Source organism: Thunnus maccoyii, chromosome 1 (assembly GCF_910596095.1).
Source record: "Thunnus maccoyii chromosome 1, fThuMac1.1, whole genome shotgun sequence".
Lineage (NCBI taxonomy): Eukaryota > Metazoa > Chordata > Actinopteri > Scombriformes > Scombridae > Thunnus > Thunnus maccoyii.
Window position 1 is genome coordinate 985,001 of NC_056533.1, and position 20,755 is coordinate 1,005,755.

The following is a 20,755-nucleotide window of genomic DNA, read 5'->3' on the forward strand; positions in this document are numbered from 1 at the left end:
GTGTTTTGCTGTCATTTATGGTCGCACTGAGTCTCTCCCCTCTCTTCTGTTTCACCGTGGCCGGGACTGCCGCTCCACACACATATGAACCTCAGCAGAGCAGAGAATAGACAGTGGAGTAGTCGAGTTGATGACAACACTCATTATGTTACTGTTACTCAGTTGTTGGTTAACTTGGCCTACTTTTGAGCCACTTTGTTCCATCACTGTGTCTCTCCATCTTTCAGGCCCCCCAGCACTGTGGGATGGTTGTGAGGGACAGTAGCTCAGGGGGGAGCACTTTTTTTTACAAATTTTTTGCACCATCTGTTGTTGTGAATGTATATTGAAATTTAAAAGTCTAGATCCCGTATATAAGATGACTCCATTTTTTCAGACATATTTACAGGAAAAAAAATTCAAACCAATATGGTAATTATTTATGAAGCATTTAACTTGATGACTTTATCTTCATAGAGGTTTATAGCAAAACAAGTTCTACTGTTTGCTTTTGTCACATCTTCCACATCCTCTGTGAAACGGAACAAATAATACCATGTTCTTTATCCTGTTCATGTCAGGAAATATGCTTTTCAAGAAATAAAGATCTGACATTGTGCTGTGTAGTCATTAGAACAAGTAAAGTACAGCCACATGTATGTGTCAACACAGACAACAGGCTCAGATCAAGGCAAGCGATGCGGGATAGGGGAGAACAGGGTAAACAGAGCCAGTGGGTAAAATGAGCCACCTCCTTTCTCTAGGTAACCGTAAACATAAGTAATCAAATGACCACAAATTAAGAAAGTATAGTTCACATTACTCAATCCATCTTGTCATGCCAAGTGAATTCATCATGTTACTAAAGTTATCAGGCTTGTATCTTAACTAAAAAAGATAAGTTTTTGACATTATTACATGTTAATTTAAGTCAGTGTAAGCTACAAAACAAGGTCATAAACTTAGCATAATTGTGGATCTGAGCCACTGTGTGAAACAGTTTTGTCAAAGTGGAGGTAGTGGGGTAAAACGTGCCAGTGATGTTGGGGCAAGTTGAGTCAATGGCTCAATTTACCCCCAAAACTATTTTCTGATATTCTAGAGGCTAGAGACAGTGTTCATGTTTGATCCCTGTTACAAGTGCTACAATGTTGATGAATAAATACCTAATTGTTGACTAATGTTAAATTTAAGCCACAAACAAACATGCTGTACATACAGACAAATTAAAGGAAAAGCCGACATAAAGTGTCTCAGTAAGGTGTTGGGCCACCAAATGCTGCCCGAACAGCTTCAATACACTTTGGCATTGATTCTACAAGTCTCTGAACTCTTCTGGAGGGATGAACACTATTCTTCAAAAAGATATTTCCTCATTTGGTGTTTTGATGGTGGTGGTGGAGAGCGCTGTCTGACACCTCAGTCCAAAATCTGCCATAGGTGTTCAGTTGGGATGAAATCTGGTGACTGTGAAGGCCATAGCATATGAGTCATATCATTTTCATACTCATCAAACCATTCCGTGACCCCTCATGCCCTACGGATCTGGGCATTGTCATCCTGGAGGAGACCACTCCCATCAGGATAGAAATGTTTCATCACAGGATAAAGGTGATCACTCAGAACAACTTTGTATTGATTTGCAGTGACCCTTCCCCTCTAAGGGGACTAGTGGACCCAAACCATGCCAGCAAAATGCCCCCCACAGCATAACAGAGCCCCTAGACACCCACACTGTAGGGGTCAAGCATTCAGACCTGTACCAGTTTTTCCTTTAATTTGTCACCTGTCTGTATACACAAAAGCACATTTACACACACATTCTTTCTGTAACTAACACGCAAAGATCACAGTTTAATCTTTACTGAAAGTGTTTCGGTAACATGTTGAACAACAAGACACAAACATATGATTTTACTTAAAAGTACAAGTTTTTGTACAGTTAAATTGATGGCATTAATAAAGTTCAAAATTATTTTTAATTTTATAATTAACTTGTTTGATTTTGTGTAATTTTTATATCAGTATATAATGGTAGCACTATTTACCCCATCTCCATGCTCATTTTACCCCTACCTTGGGGTAAGTTGTGCCATTGGACTAACTTTTTTTGATGGCTCATTGTTCTAAAACCATAATAATTAGATAACTTGTTTTAATTTCCATGGGTACACAACAACCTGAGGTATATATAGTAACTATTATTTGAAACAAATACACTTTCATTTTGCAGTAAAATCATCGAATGTAAAAAGCGGCTCATGTTACCCCGTTCTCCCCTACTCTGGAGGAAGCACTACAACTTACAAGGTGAGGGTCACGTGACAAAGGGAGACAGCTGAAGACATCTGTAGGCTACCTTTCAATAGCCTTGCTACATAGGTTAACATTCAAGATTCAAGATTTAGTTTATCGTCATTTTCTTGTGTACTTTCATACACAAAAAATAAAATGCTGTTCCTCCCATCCCACAGCAGTGCAACAACAACAGAAAGGATAAAGCTGTATATCTAAAAATTCCCTTAAAAATGATAAAAACATATAAATCCCAGGAGACAAAAAGAACAGTTAGCAGCACAGTGCATTTAAGAGAGAAACTGCATGTCTCCGTTTGATGTTGACAGCTGGTGCATGTCAACGAGTGACCAGCACTGATGGGGAGGTTATATAATCCAGTTTGCTGTCCAGAGAATGAACATTAGGCAGCATAATTGTTGGAACTGCCAGTTTGTATGGGTTAGCAGTTAGCCTAGCTTGCACTCCGTCACGCCTGCCCCACTTCCGCATCCTGTCGTACTGCTTTCAATGTTTCCTCTCCTGCACAGCTGCAGGCAAGGCAGTGGTCTCCTTTTGGCCCACTGGGTGTAAAAGACAATCGTGCTCAGCTGATTTGGCTCTCCCATCCAGTGTCTCTTGTGGCAAAAGTCTTTACAAATAGCAGGAGGAGATAGGTGCCATTTCAGCATGTTGGGTGGATATTCTTCCTAAAAATATGGCCAATCTGTATAGATTGGATTTACATCTGACTGAGGTCCAACCACAAAGTTGTGGCAACATGTTCTGTGTGCATCTACGCTTCAATTAATATGTTTTTTTATCTAAATAAGATGCTCAGATACAGATCAAACAAGGTGGAAATGGGGTCAATGAAAGCTAATATCACGTTTACATTTTGACTTGCATCAAATGTAATGAATATATGACAGCTGTGCCTCAGAGAGAGTCTAAAACAGTTATTTACTGAGAAGTTACTAAAGCAAGCAGACCTGCTTAATTCAGGTCTCTAGCTGTGTTATGTGGCTCTTTGACTTCACTGAATGGTTCTGCCTCCAGAACAGTGCTCTGCTCAGAGAAATGTTTGGACAACTAAAACTTCAATCTGCAACTATTTAAACTTTTACATGACAATTTCCAGCTCGTCTGTAATACTTTTGACTGGATCTTGTGCCCAGTTATGTTCCACACTACAAAAACTGCCATACTTCAAGACCCACTTTGCTTTGCCTTGACAAAAAAATCCTCACTGTGAATTCCTCTTACTACAAAAAAGTATAATCTTGGCAAAGATATGCCAGGGGTTAGGAAAATGTGCACATTACTAATGTAACAGAGCAGAAAGAGGGGTTTACTCTGTGTTTGATAGTATTAACAGCAAGAGGCTTAGCAGGTTCCAACAAGAATTTAGCAGAAAGGAGATACATATTAAATAAAGAAACATCTGTATTCCACACAGCCTCTCTTACAACACACTGGAGCTGAATGAACATCAAAGGATAGCAGATAACAGTAAATGCTGCTGTGAAACCTATGATTTATTAGCAGTGCTTCGCTGGGATGTTCAATGGGCCCATTTCAGCTGGTAGGGTGGAGAGGTAGACAGTAGTTCATTCACACAGCTCACTGTGAGCTTTTTCAGGGTTTTTGAGGTGAGCGCAAGGAACATTCCCCATATTCTTAAAAAAAAAAAAAAAAAAAAAAAAAAAAATCACACCAGTCTTATCCGCTGTAATTTGACCCACATGTATGAAGCAATTTCTCTGCCAAAACGATTCAAGCATAAAAATCCTATTTGTACTTGCAAAGTACTACTTTCAAAACTGTGAGAACCATTTTCAGGAGTGTAACAAGATAGAAAAGTTCAACAACTTGTTCCCGAATTCAACAAGGTGTTGGCTGATCAGTTTCAAAACACTGCACATCAGCACTGAAACTCTCATCGGTTAGGTGAATATAAGAGCCTTTTTGGAGGTCAGACATAAACAGACAGTCCCTCATTGCAAAGAATAACTGTGTGCACAAGAACAGTAAGTACAACCTGGATGTTTGTTTCCAACCTGTCTGATCATCTGACTGCTCGTGTTTCTTGATCTGTATGATTTCCTTTAGTGATGTCACTGCGTTCCCCAATCTCAGCTATTAACTTAATGAGCACAATGCTGTTACTGAGCTTGCTGAATGATGAAGTGTACTATGATATTCTCTTGTGGGTCTCAAACCTTCTTTACTCTTTGATTATTGACAGATGCTTGTGTGGATTAAAAAAAAAAAGCCTTCATTTAGCTGAGAGGAAACATAGCTGCTACTGAACACAACAGGATCAGGGACTGTATGTTTGAACACTTCACACCTCATTTAACTTTGAAATAATTATTTACACCTTGAAAAGTAGCACTGTGCATCACATCCATCATATGTAATGTGGTAAACATCTCATTGTAAGTGGCATCAGTAAACCTTGATATCAGTGTGACCATAATCCCATATCCCATGCCATCCAGTCTCGCTCCCCCTGTCACTCACCTTTTAAAGTCCCACAGTAGTTGGACTGGTCAGAGCTGCTCTTGGCGGAGCGACGGTGTCGCAGCAGCCGGTGTTTAAGTCCAGAGAATGACTGTGATGGATCGTTTTCAACCAGTGGCTGGATGAACATGCTGTCCTCCCCGATCAGGACAAGCCCACTCTGTGACCAAACAGAGAAATACAGGATGAAACTGTAGTGAGCTCCATGGGGAATGGCTAACATTAATAGCTAGTATATGGTGAATGGAGAGTATTTAATGTAAATATAATGTAACCAGCAGCAACAACATGATTTAAGTAATAGGGATTTAAAGCACCAACCATTAGCCACATGACTCTGATTGAACCCAAAGACATTTATTGTCATCTCTCTCTCCCTTTATTTCCAGTCATTTCTCCACTGTTTACCCACAAATAATGGTATACAATGCTCCAAAAGGAGGCCAGAAAAGCAACAGTCTACATTGTTTTCTTATTATTATCACTAATTGAACACAACAATGATTCTCTCATCAGTCAGTTCATGAAAGGTTTTCCATCCCGATTCCATTGTTTATAGTATACACAAAGTGCATTGTATGGCACTTAAAATTCCTTTTGTACTTGTAAGAAATTATTACAGGGCATTTGGTCTTTTCTGAGATGTCCTTGGAACTGTTGCACTACATTTTGTTGTATTTTTTATAAACTATGAATAGCATCATTTATGTTGTACAATGTGATGCATTTGCAGTGTGCAAGCATGAGCACAATATCATCAAAACACAGTTTTGTAAGTGTCTGTTAGGCTTTTTGCTATAAAAATCCTTCTCACATGTTGATATGTAGTTTGCATTACAGCTGAGCAGCCCTAACCCAGAAACACATTGACAACAAAGATCAAGATCAAGATGATAGACAGTATGATAGAATTGAAGGGCAGCATAGCTCTACACTTTATATGCTATGCAAACTAACAGCAGGAGGGCACTAATGGAAAATGTGAGATAATGATCATAAGCATTAACACACCAATATTTTACCCATAGTGTATCAAATACAACACAACAACCTTGTGCTTCAGATTTTTGTTTGATTTTTGTTTTCCATCCAAGAATCAGATGAAAGCAGAGAACATGCCTCTGCTACATCTGACGCATCTGTGAAAATCACTTCACAGCACCTTGACAGCTGGGACAAAAGATGGCTCCTATGGAAACATCCAGCCACCTTTTGTTGAAGACAATCACCATGACCTGAGGTTAAGGAAAAATATCAACAGAGGCAGTGGGTTGACACTCAAAAAAATCAATTATGAAACAAATTTTGAATGTTTACTGAGCAACAACAGACTGGCAGATAGATATGAGAGGCCCAGACTGACTAGATGTGAATGAACACTGACTTAGACACATTACTTCTGATAGCTGAAAACACAGACATTTCTAGAGAATGATATACACATACAGAGTATTAATGTAACTGGCAACATATGCTTGGTTTATGGGAGGACACAGTGAAGTCATGGGTTGTTCAGCCACAAAGATCATACAGTACATACCGTATATCAATCTAGCAAATAGCACATTGTGAAAACGAATGACTGAATTAAATTGGCTATCATGCTTTCTATAATCATGGTTGTCAAAATGCTATGTAAACTGCTGAATTATTGAAAGGAATAATACAACATTTTGGAGCATACAGTAAAGTATGTATGTACCCACAAACTGCTATTAACCAAAAACCAAGCACTATGCCATGTGAGGACTGCCAGCTGCTCCAGAATGCCAATAGAAATATCACCAATCTTGAAGAAGATGTTTGTAGACAGCAACAGTGATCCTAGAGATGCTTGGCTACAAGATGAACACCATGAGCCACAAAGAACATTACCCTCCATGGAGAAGGAGGCTGGAGGCCAAGATCAAGGCAACACGGAGAGAAGTTAGTTAACTCTCAGAGCTACAGAAAGGTGTGGGGACGAAAGGGATACCCAGGAAGTACAACAAGCTGTCTACACCGGAGGCACTGGAGACTGCCAAGCAAAGGCTCACAGCTCTGGCTACCCGCCTGAAGAGATACACAGGAGAAGCAGAAGCCAGGAGAATAAATAGGATGTTCTCCACTGAACCATCCAAAGTGTACTCTCAGTGGCAAGGTAATAACACGAGAACAGATCCTCCCAGGGCTGAGACTGAACAATACTGGAAGAGCATATGGGAGAAGGAGGCATCACATAACACCAATGCTCAGTGGCTAGTGGATCTAAGAGCAGACCAAAGCAATCTCCCAGAACAAGATCCAGTAACCGTTACAATGGCAGACATCCAAGAATGAGTGTCAGGTATGAAAAGCTGGACAGCACTGGGCCCGGACATGATCCACACCTACTGGCTAAACAAACTGACTGCACTCTATGAACGCCTGGCAGCACAAATGAACTAGCTGCTGATTGATGGGATGCACCCAGAGTGGTTAACCCAAGGGCGGACAGTCCTGATCATGAAGGACCCCCAGAAGGGCACAATCCCATCCAACTACCGGCCAATATCCTGCCTCTGTACAACATGGAAGCTCCTGTAAGGCATCATAGCGGCTAAGATGAATAGGTACATGGCCCAATACGTGAGCAGGGCCCAGAAAGGAACTGGTAGTAATACCAGGGGTGCTAAGCACCAGTTACTGGTTGATAGAGCAGTTACCCAAGACTGCAAGACCAGGCAGACCAACCTGTGCACCGCCTCGATTGACTACAAGAGGGCCTATGACTCAATGCCACACACATGGATACTGGAATGCTTGGAAATGTACAACATCAACAGGACACTAAGAGCCTTCATCAAGAACTCAATGGGGCTGTGGAAAACGACTCTGGAGGCCAACTCAAAGCCAATTGCACAAGTTACCATCAAGTGCGGTATATACCAAGGTGATGCACTATCCCCGCTGCTGTTCTGCATAGGCCTGAACCCCCTCAGCCAGATCATCTCAAAGAGTGGCTACAGGTACCGGTTCTGAAGTGGAACAACCATCAGTCACCTCCTCTACATGGATGACATCAAGCTGTATGCCAGGAATGAGCGAGACATGGACTCACTGATCCACCTCACCAGGATCTACAGCAACGACATCGGTATGTCATTCGGACTAGATAAGTGTGGTCAGATGGTATCGAAGAGAGGGAAGATGATCAGGACCAAGGGGGTTGAGCTACCAGAAGGCAGCATTGCAGATGTTCAGGACAGCTACAAATACCTTGGGATCCCGCAGGCAAATGGGAACCTTGAGGAGGCTGCAAGGAAGTCAGCCACAGCCAAATACCTACACAGAGTAAGGCAGGTCCTGAAAAGTTGGCTGAATGGGAAGAAGGAGGAACAAGATACAGACACGTATGCCCTGCCAGTCATCAGATACCCCCCTGGTATAATAAACTGGCCAAAGAAGGAGATAAAGGCCACTGATATCAAGGTTCACCTTCCAGCAGGACAATGACCCTAAGCACTAGGGATGTGCAGAGGGCCCGGTATTTGTATTTGTATCTGTATTTGTTGTGGCAGCAAAATTATTTGTGTTTGTATTCGAATAAAAGTGGAAAGAGGCTTAAAAATCCTGTTGTTGTTTTTATTACATTTTTAATTTTAGAAAATTTAATTGTTACAGTAAGTGTTCAAGAAGTGTTCCCTTGGGAGCATTTCGTGTGTGTCAGTAGCTCAGCTTTATCTCTGGGGAATACTCCAACTCCAGGAGTGATGTCCAAATTAGGAAATGTGCGTCATGTAGCAGGTGGATGTGACTCCCCTTGTTGAGACCTGCAGATAGACATAACAGTGGAGCAGAGGACAGAGACTGAGATAATGATGTAACCGATCTGCGCGCTGGTATTTGACATGTTTTTTTTTTCGTCTTGTGAACAAATCATTTTAAATATATTTGTATGAAACAAATATTCGGAAAGAAAAACACTATTTGTGCTTTGCCAAATAACATATTTGTATTTGGGCACACCCCTATTAAAACACTGCCAAGACAACACAGGAGTGGCTTAGGGACAACTCTGAATTTCCTTGAGCAGCCCAGCCAGAGCCCTGACTTGAACCCAATCAAACATCTCTCCTCTTCATATTGCTCTCATATACAAAGTTGCTTTAGATGTTTCTCATATAAAATAATTCAATGCATATTGAGTGCTCCTTAACCCTTGGGCTATTTTGGCCATTTTTGCATTCTTTTGAATTTGCCTTTATATATCACATTAAAAAATGTTTACCATGCCAATGTTTGGTACCTTTTTTTTCAGCACAACATCACCTATACCATATGACCTGACAATTATTTTTTCACTTTCACATACTATATAAACACACTGGACCCAAAAAACACAAAAAATACATAAAATCCGATTTGAAAATTGTCCTATTATTACTATAAAAAACACAAACATGTTCAAGGAAACATTTTTAAGGTTGCAAATGATAACACAGGTTGCAAATGTGAACATATAATAGTAAGACCGAGATAAAATCAAACTATATACAACTGTTTACAACAAAAAGCAAGTGTGGCCATAGGTGTTTCTTTTTAGCTGTCCCACTCTTCAAAACAGTTGATGTAAACAATTAGACTCAGAACTATATGACAGGCCTTGCATTCCCAGAGTGTGAGGGGTTCCCAAATAATGCAAATATAACATGTAAAGTTAACACTGAGGTAAAATCAAACTATATACAACTATTTACAACAAAAAGCAAGTGTGACCATAGGTGTTTTTTTGTTGTTGTTGTTGCTTTTTAATCTGTGCCACTCCTTGAAACAGTTTCTGTCAACAATGACACAAGGCAAGGCAAGTTTATTTGTATAGCAGATTTCAACAAGGCAATTCAAAGTGCTTTACATAGAGCATAAAAGGCATCAAAACAGAATATAAAAGCAACACAAGTAAAAAGACATATAAAAACAATTAAAAAGTGTTTGAAAAATTTGGAAATAAAAGGAAGCCAAAAGGAAATAAGACAGATAAAACAAGAAAATAAAAGTTACAGTGCAGTGTAAAATATTAACCCTCAAATTTGGTTTAATAAAAGGCAGCAACAAACAGAAAAGTCTTCAGCTGTGATGTAAAAGAACTGAGAGTTGCAGCAGACCTGCAGTTTTCTGGGAGTTTGTTCCAGATATGTGGAGCATAAAAACTGAACACTGCTTCTCCATGTTTAGTTTTTAATCTGGAGACAGAAAGCAGACCTGTCCCAGATGACCTGAGAGGTCTAGATGGTTCATAATGTAGCAGCAGATCAGAAATGTATTTTGGTCCTAAACCATTCAGTGCTTTATAAATCAACAGCAGTATTTTAAAATCAATTCTTTGACAGACAGGAAGTCAGTGTAAAGATCTGAGAACTAGAGTTATATGATCCACTTTCTTGGTCTTAGTGAGGAAGAGAAAGTCTGAATAAATATTTCACTGGTGTTTTCAGTGATATACCGATTTGTGATTACCTCTGTTTGAACATTTGTGTGCATGGAGATAACACTCTCAAAGAAAACACAGGAATGATCAGAGAGAGCAACATCAGTCACCACAACCTTAGAAATGTTCAGACCCTTAGAGATTAAGTCCAGAGTGTGCCTGTGTGTGGGCTCCGTCACATGCTGGGTCAGTCCATAGTTATCAAGAACATAACACAGTTCTTTAGTCCCTCTGTCCTGGGGGTTATCAACATGGATGTTAAAATCACCTACAATAACTATATAGTCAAAGTCAATACAGACAATGGACAACAGTTCAACAAAGACATCAAAAAAGGTAGCACAGTATTTAGGTGACCTGTAGATATTTAGAAATATAGCTTAAGTGGAGGAATTCAACTGAAGAGCCACATATTAAAAAGAATCAAAGTTTCCATAACACATCTGTTTGCATTGGAGGGAATCATTAAACAAAATGGCAACTCCACCCCCTTTCTTATGCACTCTAGCTTCACTCATAAAACTGAAGTTGGGATAAGAACAGCTGCTTTGTTATCTTGGTCTAACCAAGTTTCAGTTAAAAACTTAAACTCAAGATTGTACTCGATGATAAAACCATTGATTAAAAATGTTTTTCCTGACAACAACCTAACATTTAATAAAGCTAAATTTAATGTGTTAAAAATCTTATCTACCCAGTTTTTTAGACAAGCTGTAGCTGACGAGGAATGGATGCTAAATTTGATAAATTTGCAGAACCAGTGGAGGGCTTCCTGTTTCTTAACAGATTCACCATTCTTTTCCTGTTACCTATTAAGACAGGAATTGAGCAAGCTACCAGCACACTGGGCCCCAGTTTTTCCTGGGAAGAGACATGAGTGCCATTAGCCTTGCAGCCTGGACCCAGCACATATCAGTTAGTACTTGTATTTTGTAGACAAATAACTGGATGTGCTGTGCTTTTATCAGGCTGGGGAGAGAGAGGATGATTCTGCAGCCGTCGTGGAGGGGGGGAGGGGGCAGGCCATCGGTGGAGGTGGACGCCAAGGGGGGTTTAGGGGAGAGAAAATGGGAGCAGGGCGGGATGTAAGTTTGGTCCCTGCAGTGACCAGCTCCTTCATCTGGTCAGTGAACTCCAAGAGGGGGGAGGAGGGAGAAAGGGTGACTGGAGAAGAGAGTGACCTGGATAGGGTTTGGGGGGTGAAGGGGGTGAATCCTCAAAGGTGGATGTTGGTGATGGGGGTGGAGACTCCTCCTCTTGACTCTGATGATGGTCATGTTTAAAGCTCTCTTCAGGCGGAGGCTGAGGTGGCTCTCTTTCAAGGTTTCTGCCATGTTTTGTTATGTCTTCCTTGTGTTTTGATTCCTCTTGTCTCTTGACCTTAGCAGAGGGAGCAGATGGGTGACATAGGAAGTGAAATAAATTAGAGATAAACAATTTTACTCCTGACTTGTTTGGGAAAAGTCCATCTGCCTTAAAAAGATGTCTGCGGTCCCAGAAAAAGTTGAAATTGTCAATGAAGTGCAGTGAATGGACAGTACATGCAGTTGAAAGCCATGTATTCAGTGCCAACAATCTGCTGAATCTTGCGACTCGTTCTCTGACTGGCGGTAGAGGGCCACTGATAAACACCTCAGCATTCAGAGAGCTGACTGTGTTCAACAGATCACTAAAGTCTCATTTCAGCACCCCAGACTGTTGTTTCACAACATCATTGGTCCCTATGTGCAGTATGATGTTTTTCACATTGGGATGTGCAGCCATGATATGGAGGATTCTCTCAGTCATGTCAGAGACCATGTCCTTGGGAAAGCAGAGTATTTTGGTGTTTTTACTGCACATGCTTCTTAAATCTTTTATAGCACAGTCACCCAAAATCAGAGAGGCCCAGTCGTTAGTTTTCCCTGCAGCCTCTTATTTTCAGATTTACTCTCAGTTCTTACCCTGCTGTGTGAAGATGAGAGGTTATCCATGTCATCAGACGGAGATCCAGGGGCCTGCAGCAGTGGAGCAAATCTGTTCTCCAGTTAGACACTCAGTAGGACACAGCCGTGGACAGCTGCGAAAGGGAGAACTAATATCAAACCTCCCCAACAACTAAGAACAGGGGTTGAAGAGCACCCTGCCTGGATGACAGTGCAGGCCATCCAGTCGCGTCACAAATCTCAGGGCGCTGGGCTCTGCCTATTACTCATCCTTCCAATTTCCCAGGAAATGATTTACTCTTAGGCTTTGCTCCAAGAGAGTTCCAGGGAGGACTACCACTTGTAGATTTACTATCTGGTTCACAGCCCTCCTGTTTCTTGGTAATCTTGGTGGTGCTTATTAGCCATGTGTTAGCATGCTCTTGTCCACTGTTTTGAATCCATGGTAAGGTGGTGTCATTCCCACATAGTCCATTCCCTTCCACTTTCACTTCTAATTGGTGAGTTTTGGTTTCCAGCACTGTAATCTTCTGTAGAAGCTAAGTGCCATGTTTCCAGTCACTGCAGTAAAGTCTTATGCTGCTGGTAGGCTTCACTCATGTCGTACTGAGGAGGTCATAAAAATGTTGAAATATAGCTAATAGAAACAAAAAAAATGATTAGTCCCAGTGATTTATAATTATCCAGGAGCCACTGCTCATGTATCACAGAAGAAAAACAAGAATATCAGCAGAAAAATGTAAGCAGAGGCGAGAGCAAGCAGGAAAGCATCTGCACTGTGAGAAAGCAGGGGGCAGAGTCTTGACACAGAGGGCTACATCACAGGCCTTACATTTCCAGGGGGTGAAGTTCCTTTTTTTCCCACTTGTAGGTAGAGCTGGCAGGTCCTGTGGCCTTGTGTGGCTTTCTGACTGGCATCCATAGCTGTGGCAATGGCAACAGGAACATGGTCAGCTCTCCTGTTGATGGCAGCTCCTGTCTTGTCCACTCCACACAGCTGGTACACCAGTTCAACAAGGAAGTTCTTGTGCACCATGTGCTGTGCCTGTTGTGTTTTGCTGATGTCACAGAACAAGGTGTAGGCATTTGTCGTGGCAATATCCACAAAATGCAAGAACGAGGTGCGATACCAGCGAGCAGTTTTGTGGTGGGTGGAATAATATTGGATCAGCTGGTCAGATAGATCAACCCCACCCATGTACTTATTGTAGGCAATGATGGGGGTGGGGCAGGGAATGTCTCTCACTGCCCAGTGTCCATCTCCACCCTTCACTCTTCTCTGGCCCACCTCCCCAGAAATTGCTGGATGGATTGTGGAGCACACTGCCACCTTCCGTGTGTCCATCCACTTCACGAAGACGAGGGGGTCCTCTGATCCATCTCACACTGCCTCTGCTTGACTTCCTGTTGAGGGCATTCTCTCTCCCACTGGGACACCCTTCCCTGTTGTCCCTGTATGTGCCACAGGCTCCAAATTTCATGCTGGCCAAGTCGATTAGCAGTTTGGCACTGGTATAGAAATTGACCATATAAATATGGTATCCGGTTCCAAGATATCTGAATGCTAGCTGAATGAGGTCCATGACAGCATCATATGACAGTCCATGCACACCTAGTGTGTGTGATTTGCCGTGATACACATTAAAGTTGATTGTGTAGCCATTACTTGACTCAGCCAACACAAAAAGTTTGATCCCCCATTTCGTTGGCTTGTTCTTCATGTACTGTGTCATGCCAGTTTTGGCCTTCGTTGCAACCATCCTCTCATCAACTGCCAGTTCCCTCCTTGGGTGGTAATGAGCCTGGCAGGCAGTGCGAATTTCTTCAACTAGAGGCTTGAGTCTGAACAGCTTGTCATACCCTGGTGTTCCCTTCTTCCTTTCATTTTCAACATCCTCCTCTGGATCACTGAGGTGGATGTTCCACAGTATTGCCCTGAGTCTGTCTCTTGTCATGACAGTGGCTGGAAATGGCACAGACAAAATGTGGTTGTGTTTCCAGTAGTCTTGGAGATTTGGAAGCGACACCAACACTGTATAAATGAGGAGACCAAGGAAATGGTAGAGTTCCTCAGTGTTAAGGTCAACCCATTTGTATTTCTTGCCCATTTCCTTGTTTCTTACTGCATATTTGTTAGTATTTTTGCAGAGTATCCTCATTGTGTCTGGGGAGAAATATAATTGGAAAAGGTCCATTGGTGAATGTGCTGAATCTGTGTTCAGCTGCCCCCTCCCATCTTGCATGCTTTTATGGATGTATAAATATGAAGATATACAGCACGCATAAATATGACTTTTATATCAGATTTATATCATCCTATCTCCGTTTTTGCGTGGTCTACCAACATCAAACAAAAACTACCTATACACATATAAAAAGAGAGTTTATGAAGTTTACACAAAGAGCAATAAACAAAAGCAATATATTTTCATAAGAAGTTTGTCTTACCCATCGTTGTGGATGAAAAAAGACAGATCGGAAATTTCATCCTTGCCGGCATCACTCTCCAATTCTGACAATGAGGTGTCATCAGCCTCTTCTTCTTGGAAAAACAAGTTTATAGCTTGGCTTATGTTAAGCGTTTGTTTCATTTTTCCAACTCCAAATCTTCTGAAACTTATCTTACTATCCTCTCATGTCTCTCTGTTGCGCTCTTTCTCTCTTCGCTCCTTGCTCCCACTCTCTCTCTTTCACTTCTCTTTTCTTGCATGCTTTTACACACTTGTAAATATGAAGATATAAAATAAAGTCTGCCCCATCCCATCTTGCATGCTTTCACGCACTTGTAAATATGAAGATATAAAATAAATAAACTCTGCCTCATCCCATCGTGCATGCTTTTACTCACGCGTAAATATGACTTTTATATCAGATTTATATCATTCTATCTCCGTTTTTATAATCTAACTATCATCTCACTTCTCTCTGTTGCGCTCTCTCTTCGCTCCTTGCTCCCACTCTCTCTTGCTTCTCTCTCTCCCGCTTTTCTCTCACCTCTCTCTCCCACTTCTTTCTCTCTTGCTTTTCTCTTGCCTCCCTCTCCCGAATAAATGTAGCGTCTTTCCCATTCTTTCTCGCATGCTGTTACGCATGAGTAAATATGATTTTTATATTGGCATATCTCCGGTTTTACTTGGTCTATCAACACCAAACAGATCCAGTGACTGTGAGTTCAAATCCTGCTTAGGGCAGAACTCAGTTGAGTTGAAGGTGAAACAATGCAGACGCACACAGGTGCTGTCAATCTGCTGATTGAGACTGCAAAACACAGTCCTTGTGATAAAACCTCTCTTTCTCAGTTTTAAACTATTGATCACCTCAAACCTTAAGGTTTCATTTACAATTCAAATTTGTCTTCATCTCAAAAACACAAAAAAAAATATTCATACAAAAACAACATCAGATACTGGCATGCATACAGACATGCACATAATAGTCAAGAAAACTTTCTGTCTGAAAAATTGCAACCCATATACTTCATGCAATTGAAAGTCTTAACACCAAAATCTGACCTGGCATTGTTGTGTCACGGTGCATGGCAGATCTGACTTACAAACATGAGGGTGTAGGTTCAATTCCACCTGTGGGTGATTTTACTCTTGGTAGATTTTTCAATAGTATTCAGCTTCCAGTAACGAAATCTAAATCAGTTTTAAGCAATCATACACTATTTCTACAGAAATTGCATTTTACATTGTCATCTCCATCAAGCCTTTACATTGCATTTTTTATTGGGACAGTGTATAGTTTTTAACATAAAAGATGCACTGCACCAGAGTTAGCTCAAAGCTAATTTACATCCCCAGTCCCCCACAATCAAAACATACAACAGCACAACAATGAACAGTACAAAGCAAAAAGTACACAGAACACACCATACAAAATACAAAGCTATGCACAACAGCACACCACCTACACCAACAATGTCAATTAGAAATTAATAATGTAAACTTGTCAAATTAAAAGCAAGACTACCTGCGCTAATGAGAAGACCATAGATGAAGTTTAGACTCAGTGGTCACACAGCTAATTGATCTTTAGTAGATTTTTTAATTTGGCCTTGAATGTATTGATTGAACTACAGTTCTTCATATCATCAGGTAGGACATTCCACTGAGTTGTGGTTTTTACAGAGAAAGCTGACTGTCAAATGCAGTGCAACAAAATGGCATGGTACAATCTTGTATAGAGGATATTCTGGAGGATCTAATAGAACTGAGTGAGTGTGCACAAAGGAACATAGTGGAGGAGGGGTCAGACGATTTAAAATTTTATAAATTAGGCACAAATTTGAGAATAATCTAAAATTCTCAAAGTTCAGTAAATTGTATGTCTCCAGTACCCTACAGTAATGGAAACACACTGGCTTTTTGTCCAGAGTTCTTAGAGTTAGGGGACTCAAGAGGTTTTATGACTATTTCTCCAGCCTGACCCCAACATGTGATGCAATAAGATATATGGGAAAGAATCATAGCATGCATAAATATCTTGGCTGCATCCAAAGAGAGAGAGTTTCTAATATGTCTAAAATTTGCTATGTTGTACTTTATGGTTTTAACCATTTTAAACATGTTTCTTAAAGTTCAAATTTGGATCCAGTGTCACACCAGGATATTTAAAAGCAGTAACTATGTAATTTTTTTCACTTTTGATGAAAATATCAGCGTTAGGAGGTTGTACCATAGTTTTAGAGAAAAACATACCTTTTGTCTTGTTTACATTTAGACTCAGACATGATTGATCAAGCCAATGTGTGATCTTTTCCAATGCAATTGTTAGCAGCAGCTAACTCGGCTGTTTTTGCTTGTGTGTACACAACAGTGTCATCTGCATACATTTGTAGTTCTACATCATGACACTGTCGAGGGAGATCATTAATATATAGGCTAAATAATAGGGGGCCTAACACTGACCCTTGTGGAACAGCCAATGTGCACTTCATGTTACTGGACAGTGTGTCACCAACTTTAACATACTGTATCCTATTAGATAAATATGAAGACATCCATGCCAGTGCTCTTTAGAGACTTTTCTAGTTATTATTCCACATTCTGTACGTTTATTGGCCCATTTCAACAGCTGCATACTTTGTGCTATAAAAACCATTCAAATGTAAATCTATGCAGCTCATTCAGGAGATGTGTGCTTGTATTTTTCTCAATTGTGATATGTTCCTCTGATTCTATATGAATTTTTAAATATCAAAATGTATAATGGCAGTCTATTGAGAGGAACTGTCTTGGAACCTGTCAACTGAATTGGAACCTTTATCACTTTGAGAATCAACTGCTCAGACGTCCCTTATCCTACAGATCCCATTTCAACTTTAAACTGTTCACAAAACTTTGGGTTTTCAGTTCTCAGATTGTGTTGTGATATCTTTCATACTTTTGGCACAATTTATGTCCAAGGTGAGGGCTTTTAAAGCTTTTTACAGATCTCACCAGTGTGCCATTTGATCAAGCTGACTGGACAGCACAGATATTTTTAGACCAGAAAACAGAGAACAGGTCTCATTCCCACAGTTTTAACTTCTCTAGCGCAGGGTTAGGGTTAAAATACAACACCTGACAATCTTCCTGTTTGACTTAGGGTATGGCTCCAAGAGGCTTTTTTTAAGTCTGGAGATAGTACATCTACCTACCAAATTTCGTACATCTACATCAAATATAAAGATGGGGGCTTTGAATTTGAAATTTTCTAAGGTGCGTCCTCGAGCCATTTTGCCACACCCAAACCCAAGACCCATATCAGATATCAAGTTACATCACTTTTGCTGCATGTGCAAAGTTTCCTGAGTTCAATTGTGATACTAATCGAAATACTTACTAGATCAAACATAGATGCAACCTTCCATGAGTTTTCAAGCATCTTAAAGACCTCAAACGTGTTCGTAAAATGAAAACTGATGGACAAAATTAAGAATGGCTAACTTCCTGTCTGGCAAAAAAATCCAAAAAATATGTATTATGGCCAGAATGATGACAGCCATGATCCCACTGAATTTCATGAACATCGAAGCAACTTTGTCGCAACATGGCCCTACCTTTGGGGGTCGCTATGGAGCCTGTTGGCCATGCCCGAGCCCAGTCACTACAGAACTTTGCAATTTTCTGATGTGTGTGCAAATTTTCATGAGCTTTAGAGCATGGCGTAGTATACTAAAATAATAATCTCTACAAAAACAATAGGTTCCTGGCACTTTCAGTGCCAGGGAACATTGTGCTTAAGCCCTAATAAATACAGACACAAATTAAAGCTGCGTTGAACGGGCCTTCGTGCCTTTGCGCACGTCGGGCCGCAGCGCAGTCGAAGGGCTTCTGTCACAGGCATGTAGATGTCTTCAGACCTGGGCTGTTTTCAGACAGTGCAAGAAGGAGATAAACATCACTTCCTTTGTCCACTGTTTTGCCTGCTGCTGGGGCTCCTTTGCTGCAATTTTGTAGGGGGCGCTATTCAGCCAGTTTGCATCACTCATGGAATAATGTCATATGAACGTGTTCAGGCCGGGACTCTTATCAAACATGCAAAGTTTGGGGCAGACTGGAGCATTTGCACAAAAGTTATAGCAATTTCCTCTGTCATGGCGAAACATCAAAACTCAATGCCACGCCACGGCCACACGCTTCAACGATAGCTAAATTATAGCATATTAGGCACATTACCGCCACCCTCTGCTTCGGACTGTAGTCCAAATATTAAATCCTACAAATCAATCCTGTCTGTCTAATAAACTCAAAAAAACCCCAAAAGTGCTACTCCACCCACTTGGCAGGTTCATTAAAGTTTTAATGCTGAGCTCTGGAACTCTAGTCTTTCTGAGTTCTTCCCTCATTTATTGTCTTTTTTGATCATCACAATCTATGTTATGTTATGTATCTATATTAATCATACAATCTATGCTTGCATGTGTAATAGTTTCCTCAGCCAAGTGGGAAAAAATATGTGCATATATCGGCAATCACCAAAAATGATAGTCAAAAAGTAATCGTGTTAAATAACCGTGATGTCAATATTGAGCAAAAATAATTGTGATTATGCTTTTTGCCATAATCAAGCACCCCTAAAGAAAACATAAATTTTGATTTATATACAAACACACACAAAGCATTTAAATATGTATGTGATAAATTGTTGTCTTTAATAAACAGTTACTCAAACATTTTTCAGTGTGCTCCTAAATTTCTATGTGTGCTCCTAATTTTTTTCATTTAGGAACACATGTACTCCTTGACAAAAAAGTAAGCATTGAACACTGCTGTCAGATGTGTAGAGACAATAAGTAACTGCAGCTGGACACAGAAAAATACTCATATATTTGAATGGAGAGTGTGACCGAACCATTACGTGCTTGGGCCCTAATAAAGGAAAAACTGCGGTACATAACTACAAATTTTAGTTTCGATTTTATTTTTCTGCAGCACTTTATCACTAAACTGTCACTCTCACTCTATGTTTTCCCTTCCCCTCATAGGTCATCCCCACTACTGAATTATACATATAATACAATAATTATTGTAAAATAAATGATAATAACATCAAACTTCATACAAAGTTTGTATATAATATACTGTATGTATATAGACCTTTCTGCTGTATCCTTCAAAAATGGGCTCCGTTTAACCGTGACACCCATCCCCCCACTTTCTTCCCTCTCTCTCCCTCTCAGCTGGAGAGAAGGATTTCAGAACAGTCTTCTAGTGGAAATATCTTCATAAATCCCATGACTATGGCCAAATCTTACATTAAAAATCATATTTTAGTAGGAATTTTCAATGCGAATCCATTGATACAGGTTTGAAAGTGGTTAGACTTATAGTTTAGACGTCAGACACCCCAGTTTGGCACAAAGTCCATGCCCAGAGATTGCCTCCCCATTGGTTTACATTGTAAGATGTGGCACTCCAACTTTCGGGGCTTACAAAATCTAAACCATTCGAGTTATTACAAAGTTTTTAATAACTTTTGGTCAGCACAGTGTGATAAGTCATGTATTAAAGTTTGAAGCCAATACCATTAACGCCCTAGGAGAAGATAGCGTTTATTCAAGGTCCAAAATTGGCACAAAGTCATACTTTCGTGGATGAATTGTGGACTTCCTGTTGGATTTAGGTCAGGGGTGTCAGTGTATGATTTGTAGGTCTTGATGAGACGAATAATTGAGTTTTGGTTTGAGCTTGAACGACATTCCTACGGGCTATGGCGGCCATTTTAGTGACATAGGTGGCGCTATAGAGCGCATTTTGGCACTTTGGGGATAATTTTTACATTTTATCAAATTTTTCACCCGACCTGATGTGCTTGCCAAGTTTGGTGAGCATGTTTAGGGGGTCAAATTTAGGGTTGAAGTGGCGGATTAATAAAGAAAGAAGAAAGAAAGAAAGAAAGAAAGAAAGAAAGAAAGAAACAGAACAGATACAAGAGGGTCTTTGCCCCTTTGGGGCAAGCAGCGTTGTTCGGGACCTCGCACTCTGGCCCGTCGGGATCAGATCAATTTGCTTTTTAAAAGTGAGGGATATTTCTTACAAGTATGGTGTGCTTTTATTTTGAAAGTTTGATTGACATGTGTACTGTCAGGTGTGTAGAGACCATAAGTAACTGCTGC

At 40.5% G+C, this 20,755-nt stretch overlaps 1 protein-coding gene across 9 annotated transcripts in view; it reads right to left on the reverse strand.

Moving 5' to 3' along the window:
• adamts17 (ADAM metallopeptidase with thrombospondin type 1 motif, 17) overlaps positions 1–20,755 on the reverse strand; it is a 626,422-nt gene that overhangs the window by 579,061 nt on the left and 26,606 nt on the right. For all 9 annotated transcript variants that reach the window (XR_006096576.1, XR_006096581.1, XM_042414307.1 and 6 more), the window contains exon 3: positions 4,780–4,939. Coding sequence is in view for 7 of the 9 variants with exons in the window: in XM_042414307.1 (XP_042270241.1) it covers positions 4,780–4,939 (160 nt within the window). In the remaining 2 variants the exon portion in view is untranslated. The remainder of the gene's footprint in view (positions 1–4,779; positions 4,940–20,755) is intronic.